Here is a 26549-nt window from a genome sequence, read left to right as displayed (position 1 = left end):
GACCTGTTTATATGGAATTTTTTTTTTGCTTGGTTTATATGTTGTGTTTTGCATGATTTTGGTTGATTTTACAGGTTGAGCATTATTATAGAAGAGCTTTAGAAATTTATTTGAAACGTTTAGGTACAGACGATCCTAATGTTTCTAAAACAAAAAATAATTTGGTAAGGTTTTACTTTAGTTACTTTCTCTTCTTATTTTTCCTTTTGTGACTTTTAACATGTTATTGTATTATTTTATATGATTTCTGAATCTTTCCTATTTCTGTACAATTACTCAAAGTGTGCCAAGAATCTTTTTATTTTAACCACACTTCTTTTGAATAGGTCCCAACACTTTTTTTTTATTTGAATTTTCTATAAAAACTAAACATAGATATATATATTTTTTTTTCATTAGAGCTAGCAGTTAATGTGTTTATTAAATAGAAACATGCCTCTCATTTGAAAAAATGTTTTAAAAGACTGATACATAGAATTAAGACAGAAACGTGATACCTTTGTCTAATAGTGGGTCGCTTTCAATGCTTTAGTGATGAAGACATACAAAAACATTTTGCATGTTTTATTTGGACCTCATTATCATCAACATCCTATTTATTGATCATTCCAATAACATACATACTTATATATTGATGCAGCTTTTTATAGAGCTTACTATTGGGGAATATTCAAGTATTTAGGAAAATCAAACGCATTCAATTTGAACCATGTGACAGAAAAAGGTCTTATCATGTCTCTCTTGTTTGTATGGCGGCATTTTTTTGTCTTCAGTGTGAATATTGAATTATCAAAGTATTCCTGGAGAGTACATTCCTATATGTTGTTTATTTTAATCATTTATATATGCTTTATAAAGTCAATCAAATAGCCCCTCCAATGCTAGTTTTTATTTACTATTTCCCTGCATGAAACAAAACTATTCCAGAACTGTATCAAAAGTCAGTATAAACTAGTAAAACTGGTAAATTTTGAAGAAGAAAAAAATTTGTATTAGCAATGCATAAAAAATATAGGTAGAATATATAAAAGAACTGAGGATGTTATTTCACAATAATAAATGTATGTATTTATTAATGGAAACTTAAAGACAACATACTATACTGTAAAATTAATATTTCAATTCTTACTTATTTCAGTAGAATATTATGTACAAAGTTTCAGTAATTTCCATGGTTGACTATCTACATCTTTTGCAGTAAATAAAACTTTGCTCTTTTTTTTTTTTAGAACTTATGGTTTTGTAAAATTCGATGGAACATTCTTACTTGGTGTTATATTGTTACTTTCAAACTACTTTTGAAAAAAATGTTTGTGATAAGTTCATAGATATTTAAATAAAAACAATTATTAAAAAAAAAAGAGTAAAGACAGTGGATTGTGTGTCAAAACTTTTTTTTGAAATGAGCATGAATAAAGATTTGTTAATTTTGAGGTAAAGAAGTTCGAAGTAATTTTTTGAAGATGGTAAAATAAATTTTGTTAATTCATGAACGACAAGTTATATTTAATATTATTTTTACACACACTTATACTATTCCAGGCATCAGCTTATTTAAAACAAGGAAAATATAAGTTAGCAGAAGCTTTATATAAAGAAGTACTAACCAGAGCACATGAAAAAGAATTTGGAAAAGTTGACGGTAAGTTTGATTTAATTGCTGTATAATGAAATCAGATCTTGTATTACAAACAGAAGTTATTCATCAATTGTCTTTTTTTCTGCCAATGATGAATTCTGTGTGTAGATCGCTACATAATCTTTTTTTTAAAAACTGTAAACTGTTGAAGTTTTTCTTGCAGATATCCAGTATATTTAAGATATAGTTGCCCTTATCAACTAGTTTCACTTAGTAGTTTTAACTTTTTCTTTAATAGCTTCTGAATTGAATTCTCATGAGAAGAATTAATATGAGGGCTGTTCCAAAAATTATCTGTTTTGGGGGGCTGGCGATTGGAGGCACCCAAATTATTTAGATATGGGTAGTTGGATTTTCCCACAATTTTTTTAAGAAGTATATTTAGAATGAAGATGTTTATTTATTTAGGGCACTTGTGCATTAAATAAAATGAATGCCAAAAATACATAGTCCCTTCCTTCAGAAATGTACCTATAAAATTAGGCAATATAAAGCATATCCCCTGAAAACAAATTTCAATATTTCTAAGGGCTATTCCATTAAAATATATGTGGGAGGGTAGGAAGGGACTTTCAAAATATCTTTACAACCAAGAACCATTTTTTAGATAATTTTGCATAATGGTAATAGACGCATACTGAAAAAAGACCCATGATCCACATTCAATAATTTAACTTCTCTTCCTACCCTCCCACATACAATTTAATGGAATATTTCTAAGATAAACTTGAGGCCATTTTTCTAGCATATTTCTTGATGTTATTTCCATGTTTTATCACATTATGATAAAATTGCTTAACAAATAATACTATTTACAGTTCAAAGTGCTCCTTAGTGAGGAGTATTGTAAATATAAGAGATAAGGCAGGAAGTGATGCAATCACATTAATTTTCAAAATACAATTTTTATTTCAAACAACAGGAAAATAAACTGAATATTTACTGCCTATTCCAATTAAGTCTATTAATGTGCCCTTTATATTGTTTAACCAGACATGTGATATATTTAATCCTCCCTAAACACAAGGTTTATTGTATCTGATTATATGTCATTGTCAATTAATTAGTTGTTTAGACAAGCAGGTTACAATTTTACTGGAAATGACGATAGATGTATGTAATTTGATTAAGCTTATTGTTGTAACGGCAGAAGGGTGCATTTTTTTGCTTTGGAGGGCAGAAAGGCGGGGTTAAGGACACCAAGGGCAGGTCGCCCTTCTATTTGGGGCAGGCGGGAACACTGCTACAGATACAATTGGTCAATAAACTAAACAAGTTAGTTTTTGAAATTGATACAAATAGTAAACTTGGTTTTATGCAATAGCCAATATTAGGTAATACTATATCTATATAATTACATTACATGTATGTTTCATTATAATACGTTATTTTGATTTGCTAACAGCAATCTCGCGTCATTCTGAAATAAACCTTCATTTCAAAATGAAATGTAAAATTCATGACACGAGTTTCCACAATAAAGTGCACAGGTAAATAAAAGAAAAACTTGATAGAAATCGTGTTTTCATGATCCTAGCAAAAAAATGTAATTATAAGTATTGAATGCTTCTTTTAGTAATTTTACAGGGTTGTAAAAGCGTTGACCGTGTGCACATTTTTAGAATGAAGCGCTTCTGCGCTTCATACAAAATGTACTTCGGTCAACGCTTTTACACCCCAATAAATTTACAAAAAGAAGCGTTCAATTCTTAAATGAATAGAAATCTTAGAATTGCACTATACAGTATGTCAAAGAAGATAAGATTTTATCATTTGCAGATATGTGACTACCATAGGTTAAGGCAAAGTATTAAACGTTGCAAATACGTTTCAGGGTGCAATAAAAAAGAATTTTTCTGTTAACGCTCTTATCTTGTATTAAGAATGGGGAGTAAAATCTTCTGGAATATTAAATATTAAAAGTACAAATAAATCTATGTATAGTATTTGGTAACATTTAACTTAACTACTTATTTCATTAATTCAATATTATCTATGTTTCAGGTGATAATAAACCTATATGGATGCAAGCTGAGGAAAGAGAAGAAAATAAGGTAAGTAGAAGAACAACTTTAGATAAAGGTTATTATGAGTCATCTAATACCTTTGCAATGATTGCATTTGTAGATAAACCTATGTTATGTTTATTAGCTTTCTGTATTAAATTTAATCAATGTTCAATGGAAACAACACTTGATAAATTTCATGTGCCTGGATTTACCTTGATCAGCAATGCTTAAACCTAAACATTTGAAAAACATTGAGGGGGGAGGGGGCATTAATATGTTGCAAGGTTAGGAGCTATATGACCAAAATGGACCTAAACAGATTGCCAAATTCATTTAAGGTAAATTTTGCCTTAGCGAGTTGGAATCTTAGTTTCTCCACAATTTCTTAATTAATGAATGAGGCCATCTATGGAAGTCCTGAGATGCTAGCCAAAGACATCAAACACTCCTAGTAATTGTATGTTCAAATGTAGCTGAAGTAATCCTAAATAGATCAGTAGGAAATAGGTAATTCCAGATTTATAGGTGTGCATGAAAGGAGGGACTGTGATAAACATCATAGAGAGAAACGCATTAGCACTTGTAAATTAAAAGTAGTGGTCAACATTAAAATAAGTGATGAGCAACTGAAGTTTTCACATAAATTCCTAAACGAAGAAAATCACTTTTTATAAGTCATAAAAACAGCAACTTGTTTTTGACAAGTTTATAGTCATATACATATATATAATACATATACCACGCACCTGAATACAGGATTTATTATTTTAGATAAGATTGAGTTAGAAGATATCTTTCTAAATTTATTTATGTAATATTCCAGGGAAAATTGAAAGATGGCGCACCAATGCCTGAATATGGTGGTTGGCATAAAACTGCAAAAATAGACAGGTATGTTGAAATATTTTTCTGTGTTCCTTGTTTGCTCTTCATCACCTACCTCTCTCTGTTATCATATGGGCTCTCAAAAGTTGTAGGTATCTTCAATGAATAATGGAACATTTTGCTGAAAACTTTTATCTATATTTTTATAGTTGATGTTAATTTACATGGAGCTTCTCATTTTCAATTTAGGCTGCCATATCAAGACTATCTGCTCTTTGGTCGGGTTGTTGTCTCTTTGACACATTCCTCATTTCCATTCTTAATTTTATTTTAAGGTTGTAACCTAGATTTGAAATATAGAAATGCTACTTTTGATCTGTATGTTGTATCACCAACTCAACCGTGATCATTTTAAGTCCCCTACCGACGAAGTCTAAGGGGACTTTAGGTTTGCATTTCGTCAATCAGTCTGTCTGTCTATCAGTTTTCCACACTTTTTTCTTTGTGCTTGAAGATATTGATTTGATATTTGGTATATTGTTTTATCATGACAAGTTACAGATCAAGTTCGAATTTTGATCCAGTCTGATGATTTTGTGCAGAGTTATGGTCCTTGGACTTAGAAAATTTACTCTAACAATCAGTTTTTCGCACTTTTTTTCGTCATGCTTGCAGATTTTGATTGGATAATTGGTATATAGTTTTATCATGAAAAGTTACATTTCAAGATCAAATTTTGTTCTGGTCTGATGATTTTGTGCAGAGTTATGGTCCTTGGACTAAGAAAATTCACTTAAATAATCAGTTTTCCACATTTTTTTTTTGTCATGCTTGGAGATATTGACTTGATATTTGTTATATAGTTTACACCATGACAAGTTATAGATCAAGTTAGCATTTTGTTCCAGTACAATGAATTTTTAACCGGTAGAGGACTATGTATTGCCATGCAATACTCTCAGAATGCTTGTTTTATCTCAGTTTACACACATTTATGACAAGGAGGGCATACCCTCCGTTTATCACATCATCTCTATCATCATTACCTTAGAACAAAGCTCTACTGCGTCTGGGAACATAGAAACGCCAAATAAATACAACACTTCATTATTTTTTCAAAAGGTGAGAGGACATTTAAGGATTTCTATGGGAAAATGCGACCACTGCCCATTATTTATTTAAAATATCCCCAATCCCATTGCAATTATTTAAACAGGGTTAGCAGACTTATATAGAGCTTTCATTGAAATTTTGTTTAACCCAATTCTCAGCCCTTTCTATTTGTTATATTAGTCAGATAAAGTGGTAGTATGCATGACACTGCCCTTTACAAGTTACCAATGAATAAAGTAAAAGTACTTTGTTATAAAATCAAAATGCGAAGCTTATAATTATTATTTATATATTTTTTATAGTCCCACAGTTTCCACAACATTAAAAAATTTGGGAGCTTTATACCGTCGTCAGGGAAAGTATGAAGCTGCCGAAACATTAGAGGAATGTGCAATGCGGTCCAAGAAAAATGTAAGTAACTTGGAATGTTTGTGAATGTTGATATTTATTTGATATGAACACTTTTCTATATCTGTGTGGGATTTGGTTCTTTGAAATGTATATTTTGATTTTGTGTCTTTTAGAAATCATTAGAAATTGGGCTGTCATTTTAAAGAAAAAGATTTTGGAAGAAACATTTGGTCATACACTCAAGGCTCTTTAAATGTACAAAACTTTCAATCATGGCAAAGTTTATGTAGCTGTTGAAAAAAAATAAAATCAGTCTTCGGACAATCTTGTTTACGACAACTATAATGTTAAAAGAAAACTGTCACGATTTATAGTTGATTTCCACAAGTCATATGGCATCAAGAAAAATCAGATGAAAATGTGCAAAAATGTAATAAGAAAACAATTGAATAAACAAAATGGCAAGCAAGTTATTTTGGTTTAACAGTCTTGTTATGGAGTAATAATAGTAACTAAAGCTCGTTGTAGGTTAATCAGTGATTGTATGTTTATACAAAGAGAGGTGAAAAAGTAGGAAATTTTCCTTTTATATGAATATTCAAAAGAAGACATGGATTTTACAGACTTTAAACAAGCAAACTGAAAAGCAGAGTATTTCAAACCATAACTTTTCTAATTTTTAAAAGAAAAAATGGCCTTTTATCAGAATTTTATAAAAAAAAGATACAAGCTTCAAGCTTACAACAAATAGGTAGTCCATGGAATTTGAATCAGTGTTTTTCTTCTGATTTTCAACGGGTTGTATAATTTGAACATTTAGCCACAATTTACAGACAATACTTTATACATCAAAATGGTTGCATTCATTTGATACCTCAAGGCACATCTTTTAGAGGACAATGCTCTTACAAAGTGATTAGAAAAATGTCTTCAGTGCACTTATCAAAATAAAAAAGTAATCCAAGTTTGTACTGATTTTTATATAGGTATAGATATTGTAGTTCATGTAAAAAGAAAAGGATGATCAATTTGATGCCTAACCAAAATGCCATTTAATTTTTTTCACTCAGAAAATGAATTGAAAAAAAAGTCAGCTAGAAAGCATTGTGGTTTTACAATAAATATATTTTAGGGATGAACTGGAATTGATAGTTTTAACTATATATATTACTTTGTAGCATGCTGATTGTTGTAATTGGTTTAATTTAGGCCATAAGAAATAAATATAGATATGTATCTATCACTTTAAAAAATAAAAAAGGACAGAATTGAAGCATTTCATATTGGATTTTTTTTACCATGTCAATAATTAATCAAACAGACAAAAAGTAGTGTCCCTTTAAAATTTAAGCAAAATTAGGTTGAATTTGAAGATAAACTTGAACAGCTAAAGTGATAAAGAAAAGAAAAAGTTGCTTGGCAAAATAAAGAATGGAAATTTAGGCTATGTTTAAAAGACTTGAGGCAATTTAGAGTTTAGATATTGGATAGACACATCGTGAAATTTTAGATATATGAATATTATTAAGATGGATGTGAATTTGGAATGATAATCAAATGACTGATTTTGTATAGCCTCACATTTGAAGATTTTATTTCTGCCAATACATTTACTACATGTTCATTACATCATGTGATTGAATTGTAAATGTCACCGTATATAAACATTTGTATGTATTAGTTCCTATGTTCTATCAGTAGATGTTGTTGTTTTTTGTTTACCGTGGATTCATTATTATTAGTGGGGGTACAAATTTGCAATGATTTTGTGGGTAAAGGTAAACCATGTAGTGAAGTGTTCAACATAACACAAATAACCAATAGGATGGTATCGGGAATGTTTTAAAACCATGAAATCAAGTTTGCACAACTGTACAATTTCCCCATAATCCTCAAAAATTAATGCCCATGAAAATATTAAATGAATCCACAGTATTAAAATTGGTTTAGTGATTCATTTTAACTGTGGATACATTTATTTTCGTGGGTACCAATTTTTTTTTGATTGAGGAAATCTTGCATCTTCGTGCATATTTGATTTAGTGGTTTTGTCAAAGTCTGCATACAACCCAATAGCAAATTTGTACTTCATTGAACATTTAAATTCGTGGTTCACATGTACCAATGAAATATAGGAAATTGGTATCCCACGAAAAATAATGAATCCACAGTATTGATTGTCAATATTTAGCAAATGATATACTCTTTTATGTCAATATTATTGCGAACCCAATGAAAGTTTTCCACAGTGCCATCTCTATCTTGACCAGGTATTTAAACTTTTGCAAGTTCACCTGTCCTATTGAATGAATACAATAGCTATTTTTCTCTGTGTAGTTTATTCACTGGGACCTTTAAATTTCTTCTAAGAGAAATCTATCATTCATTGATTAAATTACCTGTGTAAAAAAAAATTCTTATATATAGACAAAAATACTTTTTTTATACTCATTAATTGCGTGTGCTGATGTATTTATTCAATATTAATAATATATTTTCATTCAGTTTAATATCAACATTGATTCAATCATAAAAAGTTGATTTCTAACAAAAATTTTATCAATGTTCCTATTGAAATTTGATTTTTTTTTGGTTAGTTATAGAATACATTTAAGAAGATCTTAATTTGAAACATCATTATTTTCAAGTTCTTATTCAGGTCAAACAAATTTTTTTTTAAAAGGAACAATGTTGAAAGTTTTGTCAGAAATCAAATTTTTATGATTGAATCAATGTTTATATTAAACTGAATGAAAATATATTATTAATATTGAATAACTACATCATCACACGCAGTTAATGAGTATAAAAACAGTATTTTTGTTTATATATAAGAAATTTTTTTTACTCAGGTAATTTAATCAATGAATGATAGATTTCTCTTAGAAGAAATTTAAAGGTCCCAGAGAATAAACTACACAGAGAACAATAGCTATTGTATCTATTCAATAGGACAGGTGAACTTGCAAAAGTTTAAATACCTGGTCAAGATAGAGATGGCACTGTGGAAAACTTTCATTGGGTTCGCAATAAGTAAATGACATACTCTGAGTCTCTAAAATGTTGGATGCAAGAATTTTTTAGTTAGGTCCATTCAACACGTGCATCTTGCATTAACTATCACATAGATTCTGCTTTACCTCTTTGAAATTATGTTCACATATTTTTCTAGTCATTGAACAACATTTTAGGTTAAACAACTTTTCGATAGTTTACTACAACGAAATGATTTTAACACAGGCATGAGAAGGAGGCTGATTTTGGCATGTTTGTATATGTTCTTATTGTATATCTAGATTTTTCCAGAAAAGCAGTTTCTTGCAGAAAAGACGACGAAACTTGTCTTATTTGAATCCAGATATTAATGATGTTCTAATTGTAATGTTTTGTTAACTAATAAATATCTTCTAAGAAGCTTTCTCTGTCTATAAAATGCAAGGCAAGATTAACATTGGGATACTTGAGAAAGGCTTTAAATTCTGCCTGGAAGGCAAGGTGTAGTAACATTGGGGTAGTTTTGAAAGGCAAGGGCTATTTAAGCTGCCCTGCACGGCAAGACTGTGGGGTTGTTTATATATCCCTGACACATTTTGGTTTTCTGATAGGCCTTAGATGTTGTCAAACAACAGACCAACTTAACTGACATAGGCAGTGAATATACAAACAACAACCGAAGGAGATCGGCCAGCCGAGATAGAGTACTCAAAGGCTCTATGGAAAACATATCACACAATAATTCTACAGAATATGACGACGTAAGTATCGTTCGTTTCTGGTAAGTATAAGTATTGCACAGCCAAAATCTTTTAGATTTAGAAACCCGTCATTTTTCCACATCCTGCTGTTAATTTTGTTGCTATTTATAATTTTATTTTGTTTATGCTTTCCTGGAATGATTTTTTCCCCTCGTTTCTTATTTATTTGGAGGATAGTATTTTCACCATTTTGTTATAATTTTATTTTGTAAAGTTAAAAAATTAATCCACTTTTTTTTATTCTGGTTGGTGATTGCTATATAAAGGTGATCGGTCTGCATGCTCTAACCCTGCATGTTTGTTTTTTTTAACTCGGAATATAGGAACCTTGAAATTAAATATAGAATTGTACATTTTATTCAAATAATTTTTTACTGAAAAAAAAAAGTAACTTTATCTATTCTCGAATATGTCCACAGAATGAAGAAAACGCATTAACAAATCATTCACGCTTTTAACTGCGGCTTCAATAAATGAAAAAGAAAATGACTGTTGAGCTAGTTTTTTCGAGTGTTTGATTATTTTGCATGAGTGCAAAGTCTATAACTTCAGCCTGCATGCCTCCTGCTAATTTTTCACTTCAATGATTTTCTTTCACATTAATAAAGTAAATGCATTGTATTAAGTAGTATTGTGACAAGATGTAAAATTTGACCTGAACTTACTATATATGTATGTGCACGTGTGATAATCCTGAAATGTAGCTTGCTATTTATTAACAGTGACGTAATTTAATCTCTGGCTGTGTTGTACTTATACTTCCTTAAAGTCGACCTTGTCACAATATTTCAAAAATATTTGGCAGTCAATTTTCAAAAAATTGTTAAATGTTGAGAGAAAAATAAGCTTTAAAAAAAGATAATTGCAGTCTTTGAGTTTCCTTGGTTTATTTTAAGTTCAAGCAGCTCGGTTGTTTTTTGCGTTTTTTGTCCTAATTTTTGTTTCCATCATTAAATTATTACCTTCAAATTACGTAGGGCAAATTAAAGAGAAGTGGGTCTTTTTCCAAACTACGAGCCTCGATACGACGTAGCAGTGCAAAACTGGTGCAGAAATTAAAAGGAAAAGGTGACGAGAATTCTGGGAGGTAAGTTACTATGGTGATGGAGGAATTGTGGGTAACCTACATTGGAAGTCCTTCATCTGTTGCTTTAATCTTGCCTTGCATTTATATATTGTAAACAGTATAATGTGTTGTAAACACAGATTTGGTAAGCGGATATCATTGTAATGTTCCCTTTTTTAATTTGGTGGTTACTTTTTCATGAACCCTACTCACTTTTAAAGCTTGCAGCTTTATAGAGCAGTTTGTTATTTGTTAAAATTGTTAACAATTGTATTACTGCATATTATTATTTCCTACATTTTACTAAAATAACTTGTATATTTGTACTTTTATATTTGCAATGGTAAGGTTGTTTTTAGATGTGAAAAAAATGTTATTTTAACAAAACATCTTTCATAACTAGAAGAATATATACGAAAAATCAAAATAATCTGAAATAATGATTTAAAAATGTAGAAAATGTCATGTCAAAAATGTCTTACTTAATTAAGGTCAAGTTGAAGTAATTTTAAAGTAGAAATGTCCCACAAATTTGATTCTATGAATTTTAGAACTTCTTCGGACTATGCAAAATTATGAAGAGGTTCATTATAAAAGGTGTTTTACATTGAGTGGAATGCTTTTGTAATTTAAGACTAACCTTTACAGATACAGATGAAAAATTTATAGATGAATTAATTTTATTTTGATGAACCTTATAGTAAGTTTTTTTCTTCTACGTCCAACAGTTTCATGGGTAAATTGTATCAACGTTTCCATATAGCCCTGCTATTTTTTTCTCTGTATATGCAGACGTTAAATGTATATCATTTTAATCCTGCAGCAAAATCTTTAATCTTAAATATTTATAGCTCTCAACTATTGTCTTTATTTGGCATAAAAAAATTTACATGACTTGTATGTGGGCCACAAAGAGTTCACAAAATCAATTGATTGTTGTTTGCTAAATTGAATTGCATTCACTCATAGTGATAGCTATCTTGTATACTCTTCAAATATTTCAAAAGTAAGGAAAATTGCTGGATGAAAGCTATTGAATAGATGTCTACAAGGTCTTTAAATTACTGCAACTTGACCTTAATTGTTTTGGTGATTCTGTCAATTTTGACAAGTATTTGCTTTTGGTTTATTTTTTGAACATTTTGTCATTTTTTATTTTTGTTCGTTAAAAATTCTCATTTTACCAAAGATTTTTCTTTCAAGACCATTGTGTTTTTGTAGTGAGCCTGTTTTGGTCTTCACGCTCTCTGAATGCAATAGCAGGTATTACTTTCTATAGACAATATAACACTTGCTAATAACTTGCTAGTCGTGTATAACATTAGAACGTCTGGTTTTTCTGGCCTTTAAAAAGTCACCTCAAAATAATTTCTTTTCTCATCTCCATCATATATCCTTTCTTAACGTGTAGGATTTGATTTGTTATTTTTCACAAAAGTAGAAATGGTGTGTTTTTTTATTTCTCCTTTGGCACTGTTTCTTTGCATAATGCCAATTTTTTTACAAATGATAACAGTTCTATTAAAAGAAAATCTTAATTTGTGTTGTACTGGTTTTTCAAATGAGAATTTTTTATACATCTCAAACACAACATTTTTTGTTGGCCTTGATGACTTTTTTAAGGCATTCTGTGCATCTTTAAAAAGGATTCTGTGGGAGATTTTACTAGCCTGATAAGTTGTTTATTGGTCTTGGAGTAGGGGGCTTGTAGTTAATGCTGAAGACTGCACACAAACTTAAGATAACGACAGATTTGTTGAAATATTTGCCCATTTTCCATTTTATACTAAAATAACACCGATCTTTACTTTGATAACATTTTATTTTGAATGGATATTCCTGATTTTTTTTTATAGGTATATATTAATATTTATTTGGAAACGGGAGGTGGTTTGTATTTAGATATGGATTTTGCTATATCATCTTCACTTTAAAAGATATTTCTTTCCAATTTACAAGACTTATTTATTTTTAAAGTACAATTTTCCATGGAAAAGCTATCAACTTTCCAACAAGGCTAAATGGGCTTACCTTAACTCTACCAACATTAACTCCTGAGTTGAGGTTTCATTAAATGGGGAACAAATCCTTACTAGACTTAGATATGTAATTTCTCTAGGAAACTTGAAATTGGAATAACAAAGCCCAGATGTTAGCTGAAGATCTTTTAAATTTAAATCACACATAAGGGAAAATGAAAATAAAAAGTCAAAATAAATACTGTAAATTCATAAATTATTGCTTGCACTTATTATTACTACTGCTGATCAGTTGACAAAAATGGAGATTAATTATTGAAGTTTCAGGAAATGCTACACAGGAAATGCTACATAAAATAAAGCTATACAATTTAAATATGAGTTGTAATTTTCGCAATAATAAAAATATCGCAATAATATCTGAATTTACAGTATATGTAAAAACCATGAATGAAAAGTATTCTTTATGATTTATAAAAAGTAACATTTTGAACTGCTTTAAAAATGTGTAAACAAGAAAGACACTTGTATTTTTTGGTAAGGTTTATCTTGACTATTGATATAGCAAACATTATAAGGATCTGGTTTTATTTAGAGACCTCTTTTAGATATAGACTGCATGATGTGTTTCCATATTAATATTCTGATTTATTATAACAGTTGGTATTACTATGAACAAAATACCCCTCTACCTCGCTATTGGGGTACAAATGACGTTGATACTAATGATATGACGGGAAGGAGGTTTGTAATATTGGTTTGTCCCCTGTATCACTAATCCTGTATACATTTGTATATCAGCACTTGACATTCAGCTTTTCAGACCGCTAGACCATCTACATGTGGATTTTATCAAGCAATGATTTTTTGGGGATAATTGGAATTTTATACGTGTATTCCAATTACAAAATAAAATCTGGAAAGATGAACATTTATAGATATTTAGATATAAATTTTGAAAAATTTCTAATTTTGGATTTGGAAAATGAAAAATTTTGGATATTTAAATTTAAATTTTGGAAAATTTATAAAATTTTTAGATATTTAGATTTAAATTTTGAAAAAAAAAAATGAAAATTTCTTCTGAAGTTATTAATATGATGCAAACTTTGATGTGGAATTATTTATATTGTGCTTGATAAAATCCAAGATCATGTTTTCTTCCAGCTTATATAGATCTCTGATAGACAAAATATTTGATAATAATATTTATTTCAGATATTTGGTCTAGACTATTTATGCAGATAATAGAACTATTAATTAATGATATGGTTAATTACAGGATTATTACTTAAGAATTAATTTATGAACATGTCAAAATCAGCCTTATAAATCCAGCTTGTGTTGTATTATCATATTATGAATTGAAATATATATATATATATGTATAAATGTATGCAATATGAAGTATATGGATTATGTTAAAAGTAAATATGTTTTTAGATTAGATATTTAACTTATTTTTTTTAGAATAATTTTTTGAAAGTTGCACACCTAAACATGAACCATTTCCAACACAAAATGCCTGCAACAAATGCTTCCTTTTCAATAGAGCAGATTTCATCACAGCAGCAACCAGTATAGAATTACCAAGAAAATTACATTTGAAAAAATAATTGCATAAAAGAAAGTTTTGCTTAAAATTTTTTATTATAAAGCACTTAAGAAAGATATTTGTTCCATGGTTAATTAGTCTCGTACAGTGTACCTGATTGATGAAGAGAAATGTAAATTCTGAAATTCTCATTCTTTATGTATGACAGTAGACAGGCAGTTTGAAATTGTTTATATTTTCATCGATTTAAAAATAAACTTTGATGTTGTCCTTTGTATTTTCAGTATGAAAAGAGCAAGCTCCATGTCAGTGCTCAACACAAATAGTAAAGATGAAAAATTAAGTGTAAGTATCCAATTATTGTAATGATAAACTTAACTTGTTTCTATAACTTCCTGTGACAAAAATTTCATGTGTTTTAAGGAACTAAATCATCAGTTTCAACTTTGTGGCCACTGGACATAAAGCAATCAACAATCAATCATTCAACTTTGTAACCCGCTTAAAAAGAAAAGAAGCATAATCTGATGTTGTTTATCTGTCGGACATTAACCCTGCTGTGATAGATCCCACTTCAACTTTTTGTCAGAAAAATACATTGTATTACACTGATACTTAAAATAGTTTTTGTCTTAGCCTTAAAAATCAACCAGCATTCTATATGTATCATAGTTATATATGAATGAAGAATTACATGCCTAAAAATGGTAGATAGTTTCTGAAAGTTTTTAATGAACAGGACAGTGCTAGTGAACTTAGTTGTGTGATATTTATAAACTCTTAATTTGTGATCATGCTTAAATTTTTTGCTTGATTGAAACTCAATGTAAAAGTATATCTCCACAAATCAAGCATTACAGAATTAGTGACATGAACTTCACATAATATAGGGTATTTACAAACAAAGATATATGATAAGGCTGATAATAAATATGACCGTGGAATACCAAACATTTCAATACTCGTACAAGTCCATGAACAAACAAATCAATATAGATATTTTCTTTGATTTCAGGAAAGTAGGCGTTCTTATGGTGATTTACGACAACAAGGACGGACTGCCAGTTCAGATCAACTCATTAATCGACCATTTTGACAACAGCTATAGTTTTAGACTTCATGTACAATAATGCAATATTTGACAAGCTTTTTTTGAGATTTTAATTTGTGGGCATCGTCAGATTTCGTCTTGCCGCTTTCAGTTTCAGTTCTTGTAAATATGGCATTTTACGCCATTAATCCGATGTAATTTATTTATTCCATATTTTAACATTATATCTCAGTAACGGTGTCTAATCATAACAAATTTAGATGGGGCAAGGGTAGGCAACTCCGTATTGACAAGAGTTCATTCCAAATGTATCATACAGCGCTTCCATCATTCACTCATTAGTATGCATCATAGTGTGAAAATGTGTTAAAAACTCAGTTTAGTAGATACAAACGGAAGAAAATTGGAAAATCTTGCCACCGTCAACTTCAAGCATGATTTCAAATTAATCAAATCCAGTCAAAATACTCCCTTTCATTTTGAGCACTTTGGATGAAAACATCAATTGCTTTATAAAAGAGTGTTAGAATTTAAATTGTGACAAAAGTTGCTTAATTAATGTCAGTAAGTAATGAAGAGTAAGCCTAGTTTGTTTTCAAGAAACAATGTTCCAGGATTTTCTGAGTTTCTTCTAACTTGCTGTAAAAACAAAATGTATCAAGTGTTGAATCATCAATATTAATGAGTGTTGTGGTTTTCAGATATCATTTTCAGTCTTTCAAATTTTGTGCAAATTTATTTTTAAACTGATTGAGTGGTCAAATGACTTGCTGTTATTGAAGAATATACAGTGTTTGCGAACACAAACTACAAAATGTAAATGATTTGTATAACGTTATAGCCTTGAAAATTCGTGGAGGTGTATAAATTTGAAAAAAAGACTCTATTGTATCATTTTATGTAATTATTGATCATAACACAATGAGACTGGAAATATTATATGCACAGATCAGTTTAAAACTGGAGTTTCTTTGACATTTAATTTATACTCATTTTATTTTATTTTGTTGTATGTTACACATGTTAAATTCTTAAAGGATATATTCCAAAATTTAGAATCACATTATTATGTACATACAAAAGAAACAACGTTTGAATGAATCATTGTCAGGTAGTCCATATAAAGCTTCATTAAAATTAATTACTTAAGATCCAGTTATAACTAGTGTTGAATCCACCATTTCTGTATCTAAAGGATTGTGGGTAATCTCATTGTTCATACCCCAAAATGAAAATTCCATCACATCATTGGTTGAATTCCCATTGTTTATGACGTTGTAAGCCAATCACAACATTTTGGTGAAAATATTACCCAGAATTCATTAGATTCTGAAAAGGCAAATTGTTCATTCCTTTCTCTGTAGATATTGGAATTTAAGGATGTTGACAACTTTATAAAGACATATTAAAAAAATATAAACATAAAACCGTTGTGAGGCTGTATATGTATGCTTAGATACTCAGTTCATAAGGATGATCTCGTCATAAATTGTAGTCTTACATCATATCTAAAAATAAACCATGGAGTTAATTTGTACCAAGGATTAAAGATCTCACACTCGGAAAAGATCTAAATACAATAGAAAGTACAAAAGTTCAAAATATATGTATATGTGCTGGCAGTAGTAAATTGGTTATTTTTTTAGAGAAATAACACTTTAATGACGATATACAACATTCGTTCAAGTTATTTTGGGTTATATAATTAATTGCTACTAGTTATTTTCCCATACTATTTGTTATTTTTGGTTAATGGTATAAGCTTTGCGTAATACGGTATTAAGAAATGTGTTATGATACTTTGCTATTTGACTCCTTTCCATGACAAAGTGCTGACTAGGCCACATAAAATATGTTCCTTGATTCTCATCCTTCTACCTTTTTTTGTTCTGTATGTTTAGAAAAAATTAAACATAATTTTGTTTCAAATTTAGACTGAAAATGACTTGTTTTGGTATTAAAAAATTTCCTATCCACTATTTTTTAAGGGGGGGGGGGGGGGGGGGAGTGTCTATCAAATCTGAACTCTCGAGAATATCATCAGGACATTGTTTATGAAGTTTTCTATGAAGAACCAAAAGTGCCCCATTCTTTTAGTTTCACTTTAGATTGATGATAATCCAGGAATTTTTTTATGTGACTTTAATGAAATGTACTAAATGTTCTGCATGCTGTAATGTGCTACCTGATGTAATTCCCAAATCAACACAGTTTTGACTTATTAACTTAAAGCATTGGAGGTTGAGCCACTGCTGGTAGTACATTAAGCATGGACTGATAAAAAGACAAGACTGTACCGATTTGTTTTTACAATTCTTAGAGATTTAATCTCAATGCTGCAACTCAGAATTAGTCTTAGATCCCCATTTTGTTTTCACAAAGATTATTATGCTTTCCTCTTGACATCTCAGAAATATTGTTACACTGAGTTGACAAATAACATTGATAAATTCATTATCTGGTTTTTAGATTAGCATGCATTGGGTTCATATAACTTTTCATTTCTTGTTTCGAAGATAAGCATAAGTTTTCACAAATTACTTTTTTTTTTCATTAGACATCTTTGAAAAAAATGTCACCTTGCATTGACAGATAATATTGAAAATATAATTTCTGTTGTCTGTGGTTGACTGACAGATATTCTTTTGAGTTCACATCGTTTAATTGAGATTTGTCAATGAATTACTAACAGAAAAATTTACTGTCAAAAGAAGTGGCTATTAGTGTAATTAAGGTATTTTGAAGTTCAATCTTAAAATGATTTATCAGTGGTAATTTTAAACATATTGTATTTGTAGAATAATTTTATTAAGCAAAATGACAAACTTGATGATTGTTAAAGTTTTGTTTGCTGAATTTATGTGATATAAATAGAATTGCATGAGGTGCCAATATCTTTCATTTGTAGGCATGGAAATTTCGTATTTTAAATTAAAATTTTTACGGATTAATCATTTTCATTATAAGTTGATTGATATTTTGTGATATTTTTAGGGGAAATGAATAAATTTATTTTGTAAAAAATAATTTCATGAATTATCATATGTTCTATTCATTAGAATTTTTAGATAAATTAAAGAAAATATATTTAAAACAAGGTGTAAATGGCAAAAATATGTCAGAAATGATATTTGTTTACATAGATAGATACAAATAATTATTTCATAATGAATTTTCACATGCAGCATCAGATATCATTTCAAAACAATTGGCTGCAAGCTTTATAAAAGTGGCACTGTAATAATTTATAGAGGAATTTGCCTTTATTATAAGTATGTTAGGTTGATTAAAGTGCTATAGGTTTTATTTGATGGTTTTATGCCTTGTTTGACTGTATGAATGTGTATGAATGCACTGCCTGGTGATAGTATAATTTGTGTCAAGCTTATTGTGTACAAATATGAACAACTTTCCATTGTTAATTTATTAAACAATATGTAAGATGATTTAGACTTGTCTTTATTTGTGCCTTTTAAGTATTAGCATAACATTGTCTGCACTGGCTCTGATATAGATTCTAGGTTATCTTGACTTACATTTAGAAATTGACTATTGAGATCTTAATGTATAAATGACAAAAGAATTTTTTTTCAATTTTCCATTTTTATATAACTAATATATTAGCCACACCTGCATATGGGATAATTTCATTTAATACAATATTCCAGTAATTACTTTTCCCATGATTTTCTTGATAAAGAGTTTTACTCAGAAGCTTCTGAATATAGGATTCTTAATGGTGAAGTTAAAGGTAATCTTTTTGAAAGTTTTAAAGACACCATGACGGTTTGGGGGATTGTTATGGGATTTTGGTTTCATAAATGACTGTGGACTTGTTTTGCTTATTAGAGCCACAATCCTATTTTATTACATCACTAAATTCATTAAAGATAAAGAGGCTTATTATTTGGTACTCCAGACGTATGTTTCGTCTACATAAGACTCATCAGTGGCGCTCAAATAAAATCAATTTAAGGAGAGGAATTTGTATAAGTGACTTGTCACTTGTTTTCCAATCCATGTATTGTATTGATGTACGTATTTATATATCTGTTTCTAAATAAAAATATTGTTTACACTAAATTAAAAGGCCAAAGCAAATATGAAGTTGAAAAAAAAATCCAAATAATGTTTAGAATTATTCAACATATCAATGATACTTCATGTCAAGACAAAAGTGTTGACTACTTGGCAGGTGATACCCTCAGAGATGAAACAACAACCAGCAGTGAGACTGAACCAGTGGTTATAAAACCTCTTCAGAGATACTATACTTATAAATTGGTACCCCAAATGTGTAATGCTTTGTGACCTGTTTTGTCTGTCTTTTTATATGCCCGTTTACAGGACGTATTATGGTATACCGTTGTCCGTCTGTCCATCGTCAACATGTCGGACATTAACTTAAAAACACTTTAACCAACTTGCATAAAACTTTGGTGAATTGTTTATATCTATTGACGTGAGCTCCCTTTCGTTTTTAATAAAATTTAGATTTTATGTTTCCGAGTAGTGGGGTTTTATTCATTAAAGAAAGGGGGGATTTTCCAGTTTTCGGACAATAACTCAAGAATGCTTTCATCAACTTGCAAGAAATTTTGGTTAATTGTTTATATCTATTGACATGAGCTCCCTTTTGATTTTTATAAATTTTAGATTTTACGTTTCCAAGTTACGGGGTTTTATTCATAAAAAAAAGGGGGATTTTCCCGTTTTTTGGACAATAACTCAAAAATGCTTTCAGCAGTTCTCATGAAACTTTGATGAATTGTTGATATCTATTGATGTAAGCTCCCTTTAGAATTTTATAAATTTTATTTGTTTATAGTCTGACAACAGATTTACTAAGTATTGCGCAACAGCATAGTGTATTGCACAACAGCAAGAAATCTTTAATTGAATATAAATTCAATTCATATAACCAAGTTCTTTGACTACATTTATTCAGAAACCTATAGTATGTCAAATATTTAATTACAATCCAAATTCAGACCTGTATCAAGCTTGAATATTGTGTTCATTTTTGCCCCAACTGTTCAGGGTTGGACCTCTGCGGGCGTATCCAGCTGCATTTTATTTATTATGTCCATGGTGTTTTCTTCTCTGGTTTTTATACGCCTGTTTACGGGATGTATTATGGTATACTGTTGACCGTCTGTCCGTCCGTCGTCAACATGTCGGACATTAACTCAAAAAAGCTTTAACCAATATTCATGAAACTTTGGTGAATTGTTTACATCTATTGACGTGAGCTCCCTTTCGTTTTTTATAAATTTCAGATTTACTGTTTAAGAGTTTTGGGGTTTTATTCATTAAAAAAGGGGGGATTTTCCAGTTTTCCAACAATAACTCAAGAATGCTTTCACCAACTTGCAAGAAATTTTGGTGAATTGTTTATATCTATTGACATGAGTTCCCTTTCAATCTTTATAAATTTTAGATTTTTCGTTTCAGAGTTACAGGGTTTTATTCATAAAATAGGGTGATTTTCCAGTTTTCAGACAATAACTAAAAAATGCTTTCAGCAGTTCTTATGAAACTTTGGTGAATTGTTTATATCTGTTGATGTAAGCTCCCTTTAGAATTATATAAATTTTAGATTTAACATTTCTGAGTTATTGGGTTCATTCATTAAAAAAGGGGGGATTTTCCAGTTTTTTTGACAATAACTCAAAAATGCTTTCAGCAGTTCTCATGAAACTTTGGTGAATTATTTATAGCTATTGATGTAATCTCCCTATTGATTTTCAAATTTCAAATGTGACATTGAGAAGAAATTGAACTTTATTTGTTTATAGTCTGACAACAGATTTACTAAGTATTGTGCAACAGCACACTGTATTGCAAAACAGCAAGAAATTCTTAAATTGAATATAAATTCAATTCATATAACCAATTTCAAGTTCTTTGACTACATTTATTCAGAAACCTATAATATGTCAAATATTTAGTTACAATCCTAATTCAGACCTGTATCAAGCTTGAATATTGTTTCCATTTTTGCCCCAACTGTTCAGGGTTGGACCTCTGTGGGCGTATCCAGCTGCACTCAGCGAAGCAGTTTATTGTCTCTCCTGCGACTTTCACTCCTGCGAGACATAGGTATTACTATCTGTGGCGGAGTAAACTATTTGTATATAGCGTTATGTTTCAGAAGATAGAAGACCAGGATGCTTCATATCTTGTAGGTGTAATACCACCAAATCATTGTACGTCACATCCGGTTGCATGCGAAAAAGGGTTGAAAAAGAATTTTCCCTTGAATTTGACAGTTGTTGGAAATTAATCCAACATTTCATTGCAGTAAAAAATTTCTGAGTCATAAACATATATCTTGGGTGTTTCAAAGCACCATTCATTTTTTATTAGCTCACCTGGCCCGAAGGGCCAAGTGAGCTTTTCTCATCACTTGGCGTCCGTCGTCCGTCGTCGTAGTCGTCCGTCGTCGTTAGCTTTTTACAAAAATCTTCTACTCTGAAACCACTGGGCCAAATTTAACCAAACTTGGCCACAATCATCATTAGGGTATCTACTTTAAAAAATGTGTCCGATGACCCCGCCAACCAACCAAGATGGCCGCAATGGCTAAAAATAGAACATAGGGGTAAAATGTAGATTTTGGCTTATATCTCTGAAACCAAAGCATTTAGAGTGAATCTGACATGGGTAAAACTGATTATCAGGTCAAGATCTATCTGCCCTAAAATTTTCAGACAAATCTGACAACCTGTTGTTGGGTTGCTGTCCCTGAATTGGTAATTTTAAGGAAATTTTGCAGTTTTTGGTTATTATCTTGAATATTATTATAGATAGAGATAAACTGTAAACAGCAATTATGTTCAGCAAAGTAAGATCTACAAATAAGTTGCATGACCAAAATTGTCAGTCGACCCCTTTAGGAGTTATTGCCCTTAATAGTCAATTTTTAACAATTTTTCGTAAATTTTTGTAATCTTTTACAAAATTCTTCTTCTCTGAAACTACTGAGACAAATTTAACCATACTTGGCCATAATCATTATAAGGGTATTTAGTTTAAAAAATTTGTCCGATGACCCCGCCTTCCAACCATCATGGCCAACTTGGTTAAAAATAGAACATAGGGGTAAAATGCAGTTTTTGGTTTATATCTCTGAAACTAAGGCATTTAGAGCAAATCTGTCAAGAGGCAAAAATGTTCATCAGATTTAGATTTATCTGCCCTGAAATTTTCAGACGAATCCGACAACCCGTTGTTGGGTTGCTGCCCCTGAGTTAGTAATTTAAAAAAAAATTGCAGTTTTTTGTTATTATCTTAGATATCATTATAATATCTAATATCTTATACTATTAATTATGATTTTAACCTTATTTTACATGATTTCCAAAGCATCAGTAAATACAGGTGAGCGACACAGGCTCTTGAGAGCCTCTAGCTTGGTGTTTCTATAGAATATTTTAGAAACTTGAGGTTACATGGTTACTAAAGCTTGTACACAGGGGAAAAAGGGGGTGAAAATTTGATTGGTTAGCTTCCAGTGATTTTATTTTTCTTATATGCAATGAAATGTTATGTGAAATTTTTTCTGTAGTACTGGACAGGATAAAACTTTACGCATGCCAAGTATTTCTTTATTTGAAACAAAGATAAATTCTACACAATTTTTTGAAAATTGCAAATTAAACAAAGACTAATAGGGAAAAAACAATGGTGGTATTACACATTGTATACAGATACCTTATGTAACGAAGTTTCCATCAATTATGTCCATTGTCCTCAGGGGCGTAGCTAGGCCAAAATGATGTGTACTCAATGCCGGGGAAGGGAAGGGGTCTGGGGGCGCTAAAGACCTCCAGAAGTTTTGGGGTAAATGGTGCAAAATCCTGCATTCTCGCGATTTCCTGGGACTTAAAATGACTTCACTGAAATCTTATTTTCATGAGTAACAAGTCAACTTTTGAAAATAACTTAAATTTGAAAAAAATATTAATTAGAGAAAAACAAACTTCTAATGTGTAGTCGGTTGAGCTTGATTAGATATTAAGTACAATAAAAATATATAGTGCAAACACAATATATTTTAATGGTTACCTAATCAGTCTCAACCCACTGTACGTTAAAAAATCAAAATTTGTAAGCCAACAGCGTGCAACTTAAAAGGTAATTTTTTATTGAGAAAATACATAAAAAATAGAATCACCGGCATACATGCAAATACGTTTAGTATATTAAAACTTCCGGGGTATACATCCTTGTTTATAACATCATAGGTTGGAAACCTTTAACAGGCCAATATATATATATATATATATATATATATATATAATTCGTCTAAACAACAGACCAACAATGTTAGATCTGTAAATTTGCGGAAGCAAATATTTTGTTCTTCCCTGGCCGGGATTCGAATTCATGCTACTCGGAGATATCGTGGCACCAAATCGCCTTGCACTATGCTAGACCACTCGACCACCTAGGCTCTATAGATAATAAAGCTTTCGGTGGCCGGTTGTTACCTTTCTTCGTCAGTTTTTATCTAGCGTCGTAACACAGTACATATATAAGGCATGAAGATGGAATTGTTACAGATCAGCTGAATTATCTATTGTAAAGGATCCTACAAATTAATGTAAGATACATATATATATATAAATACGTTTGAAGTCCCGAAATCTACAAGGAAAAGCATCAAATTATTTCCGATTTCTTTTTATTAACTTCCAAAACGAGTTTTTTATTTTTACCAAGCAAGGAATTTAAAACAAGCATATTAAATCTTGAAGGATGGAAAATAAGCACTTTTTATCTCGAGGCACGTATTAAATTTGGGGAACACGTTGAATGAGGCACCCGTCTTTCTAGACCGAACGTAAAATAAAATAGTAAAAACACGTTGATCGTCAAATTAAAAAAAACGGCGAAGACGTTGCACGAAAATTAAAAAAAACGGCGAAGACGTTGCACGAAAATTACGATGCTGATTCCGTAAATGAAAAGAGAAGGCTAGTTTCCGGAACGGAATATAGCTACAAAGTGACTATTAACATATTTGTATAATACATTTTAGTTTATTTTATTACTTTAGTTTCATTCTTACTAGATTTGCCATATTTTTATTTTTGTAAAATTTTCGATGTGTACGCAACTGCGTTTTTGCCTACGGGTTGCTACGCGCCTGGTCCTTGACCTCATTTTCATGGTTCGGCGACTGCTTGAAAAACATTTGAGTTTTTTTGTCATGTGAATTTCTCACTTATTATGAGTAATAGGATAACTATATTTGGTATATGGGTTCCTTGCAACATCTACATGTCCATCAGACATAGTTCACCCGACCTCGACCTTAATTCATGGATCAGTGATCAAGGTTAAAGTTACGTGATTAGGTCCGTTTCTCAAATACTATAAGCAGTAGGTCAACTATATTGGGTGTATAGAACAATTGTAACGAGTACATGTCAGTCTGACAGGTTTCATCCGACCTTTACCTCATTTTCATGGTTCAAAGGTCAATGATATTTTTTTGTGTTTTGGTCTGTTTTTCAAGTACTATAAGCAATACGTCAACTATATTTGGTGTATATAATGATTGTAAGGTGTACAAGTCTGTCTGGCAGATATCATCTGACCTTGACCTCATTTTCATGGTTCATTGGTCAATCTTAAGTTTTTGTGTTTTTTTCTTTATTTAGTACTATAAGCAATTGATCAACTATATTTGGTGTATGGAATAATTGTAAGGCGCACATGTCTATCTGGCAGGTATAATCTGACCTTGACCTCATTTTCATGGTTCATTGGTCAATTTTAAGTTTTTGTGTTTTGGTCTGTTTTTATACGACCGCAAAAAAATTTTGCGGTCGTATATTGGTATGACGTTGGCGTCGTCGTCCGAAGACAAATTTGTTTTCGCACTCTAACTTTAGTTAACGTGAATGGATTTCTATGAAATTTTACCATTAGGTTCAATACCACAAAAGGAAGGTTGGGATTGATTTTAGGGGTTATGGTACCAACAGTAAAGGAATTAGGGGCCAAAAAGGGGCCAAAAATAAGCATTTTTGTAACTTCCAGACATAACTTATGTGTTAGTGTATGGATCTCTCTGACATTGTACCACAAGGTTACATATCACAAAAGGAATGCTGGGATTGATTTTGGGGGTAATTGCCTCAAAATTTTAGGAATTAGGGGCCAAAAAAGGGGCAAAAAACAAGCATTTTTCTAGTTTCATGATAATAACTTGTGTGTAAGTGTATGGATCTTTCTGAAATTGTACTACAAGGTTCCATATCACAAAGGAAAAGCTGGAATTGAGTTTGGGGGCAATTGCCTAAAACGTTTAGGAATTTGGGGCCAAAAAGGGGCAAAAAACAAGCATTTTTCTAGTTTCCAGACAATAACTTGTGTTCAAGTGTAAGGATCTCTCTGAAATTGTACTGCAAGGTACCATACCACAAAGGAAAGGCTGGGATTGATTTTGGGGGTAATTTCTTTAACATTTTAGGAATTAGGGGCCAAAAGAGGCAAAAAAACACGCATTTTTCTAGTTTCAGGACAATAACTTGTGTGTAAGTGTATGGATCTTTATGAAATTGTACTACAAGGTCCCATATCACAAAGGGAAAGCTGGGTTTGAGTTTGGGGGTAATTGTCCTAAACGTTTAGGAATTTGGGGCCAAAAAGGGGCAAAAAAAACCAAGCATTTTTCTAGTTTCCAGACAATAACTTGTGTTCAAGTGTATGGATCTCTCTGAAATTGTACTGCAAGGTACCATACCACAAAGGGAAGGCTGGGATTGAGTTTGGGGATGATGAATTATAAGGGGTTCAAAAAATTGGGGGGGGGGGGGGATTTTTTTTCCTTTTTTTCTTTTTTTTTTCCTTTAAAATTTTCCATTTTAAATTGGTTATTTCTGATTTATATATAAAAGCAAATAATAATGATATGGTTTGAATAGGTAAATTAAAATTTTTTAAGTTCTAGACTACATTCATTCTGTGTCAGTAACCTATGCTGTGTCAAATATTTAATCACAATCCAAATTTAGTGCTGTATCAAGCTTGAATGTTGTGTCCATACTTGCCCCAACTGTTCAGGGTTCGACCTCTGCGGTCGTTTCAAGCTGCGCCCAGCAGGGAGCATTTTATTCAATTAGCATACACAATAGGTCAACTATATTTGGTGAAAAAAAGAATTGTAAGGTGTATATGTCTGTCTGACACA

The 26549-nt window shown here is 30.8% G+C and overlaps 1 protein-coding gene across 50 annotated transcripts in view; it reads left to right on the top strand.

The window, feature by feature from the left end:
* LOC127739004 (kinesin light chain-like) overlaps positions 1–26549 on the top strand; it is a 247710-nt gene that overhangs the window by 30662 nt on the left and 190499 nt on the right. For 7 of the 50 annotated variants that reach the window (XM_052250532.1, XM_052250528.1, XM_052250519.1 and 4 more), the window contains 9 exons: positions 75–164; positions 1543–1642; positions 3644–3693; positions 4472–4539; positions 5889–5997; positions 9543–9692; positions 10670–10779; positions 11980–12021; positions 13398–13481. The exons of 15 other annotated variants lie outside the window; for them this stretch is intronic. In XM_052250532.1, coding sequence (XP_052106492.1) covers positions 75–164; positions 1543–1642; positions 3644–3693; positions 4472–4539; positions 5889–5997; positions 9543–9692; positions 10670–10779; positions 11980–12021; positions 13398–13481 — 803 coding nt within the window. Of the gene's footprint in view, positions 1–74; positions 165–1542; positions 1643–3643; positions 3694–4471; positions 4540–5888; positions 5998–9542; positions 9693–10669; positions 10780–11979; positions 12022–13397; positions 13482–14576; positions 14638–15307; positions 18790–26549 lie in introns of those variants that run through there. 28 more of the 50 variants (XM_052250546.1, XM_052250548.1, XM_052250564.1 and 25 more) reach the window with 14 other exon arrangements.

Source organism: Mytilus californianus, unplaced genomic scaffold, assembly GCF_021869535.1.
Source record: "Mytilus californianus isolate M0D057914Y unplaced genomic scaffold, xbMytCali1.0.p SCAF_4, whole genome shotgun sequence".
NCBI lineage: Eukaryota > Metazoa > Mollusca > Bivalvia > Mytilida > Mytilidae > Mytilus > Mytilus californianus.
The sequence above is the reverse complement of the archived record's forward strand: the minus strand, read 5'-3'. Positions and strand labels throughout refer to the sequence as shown.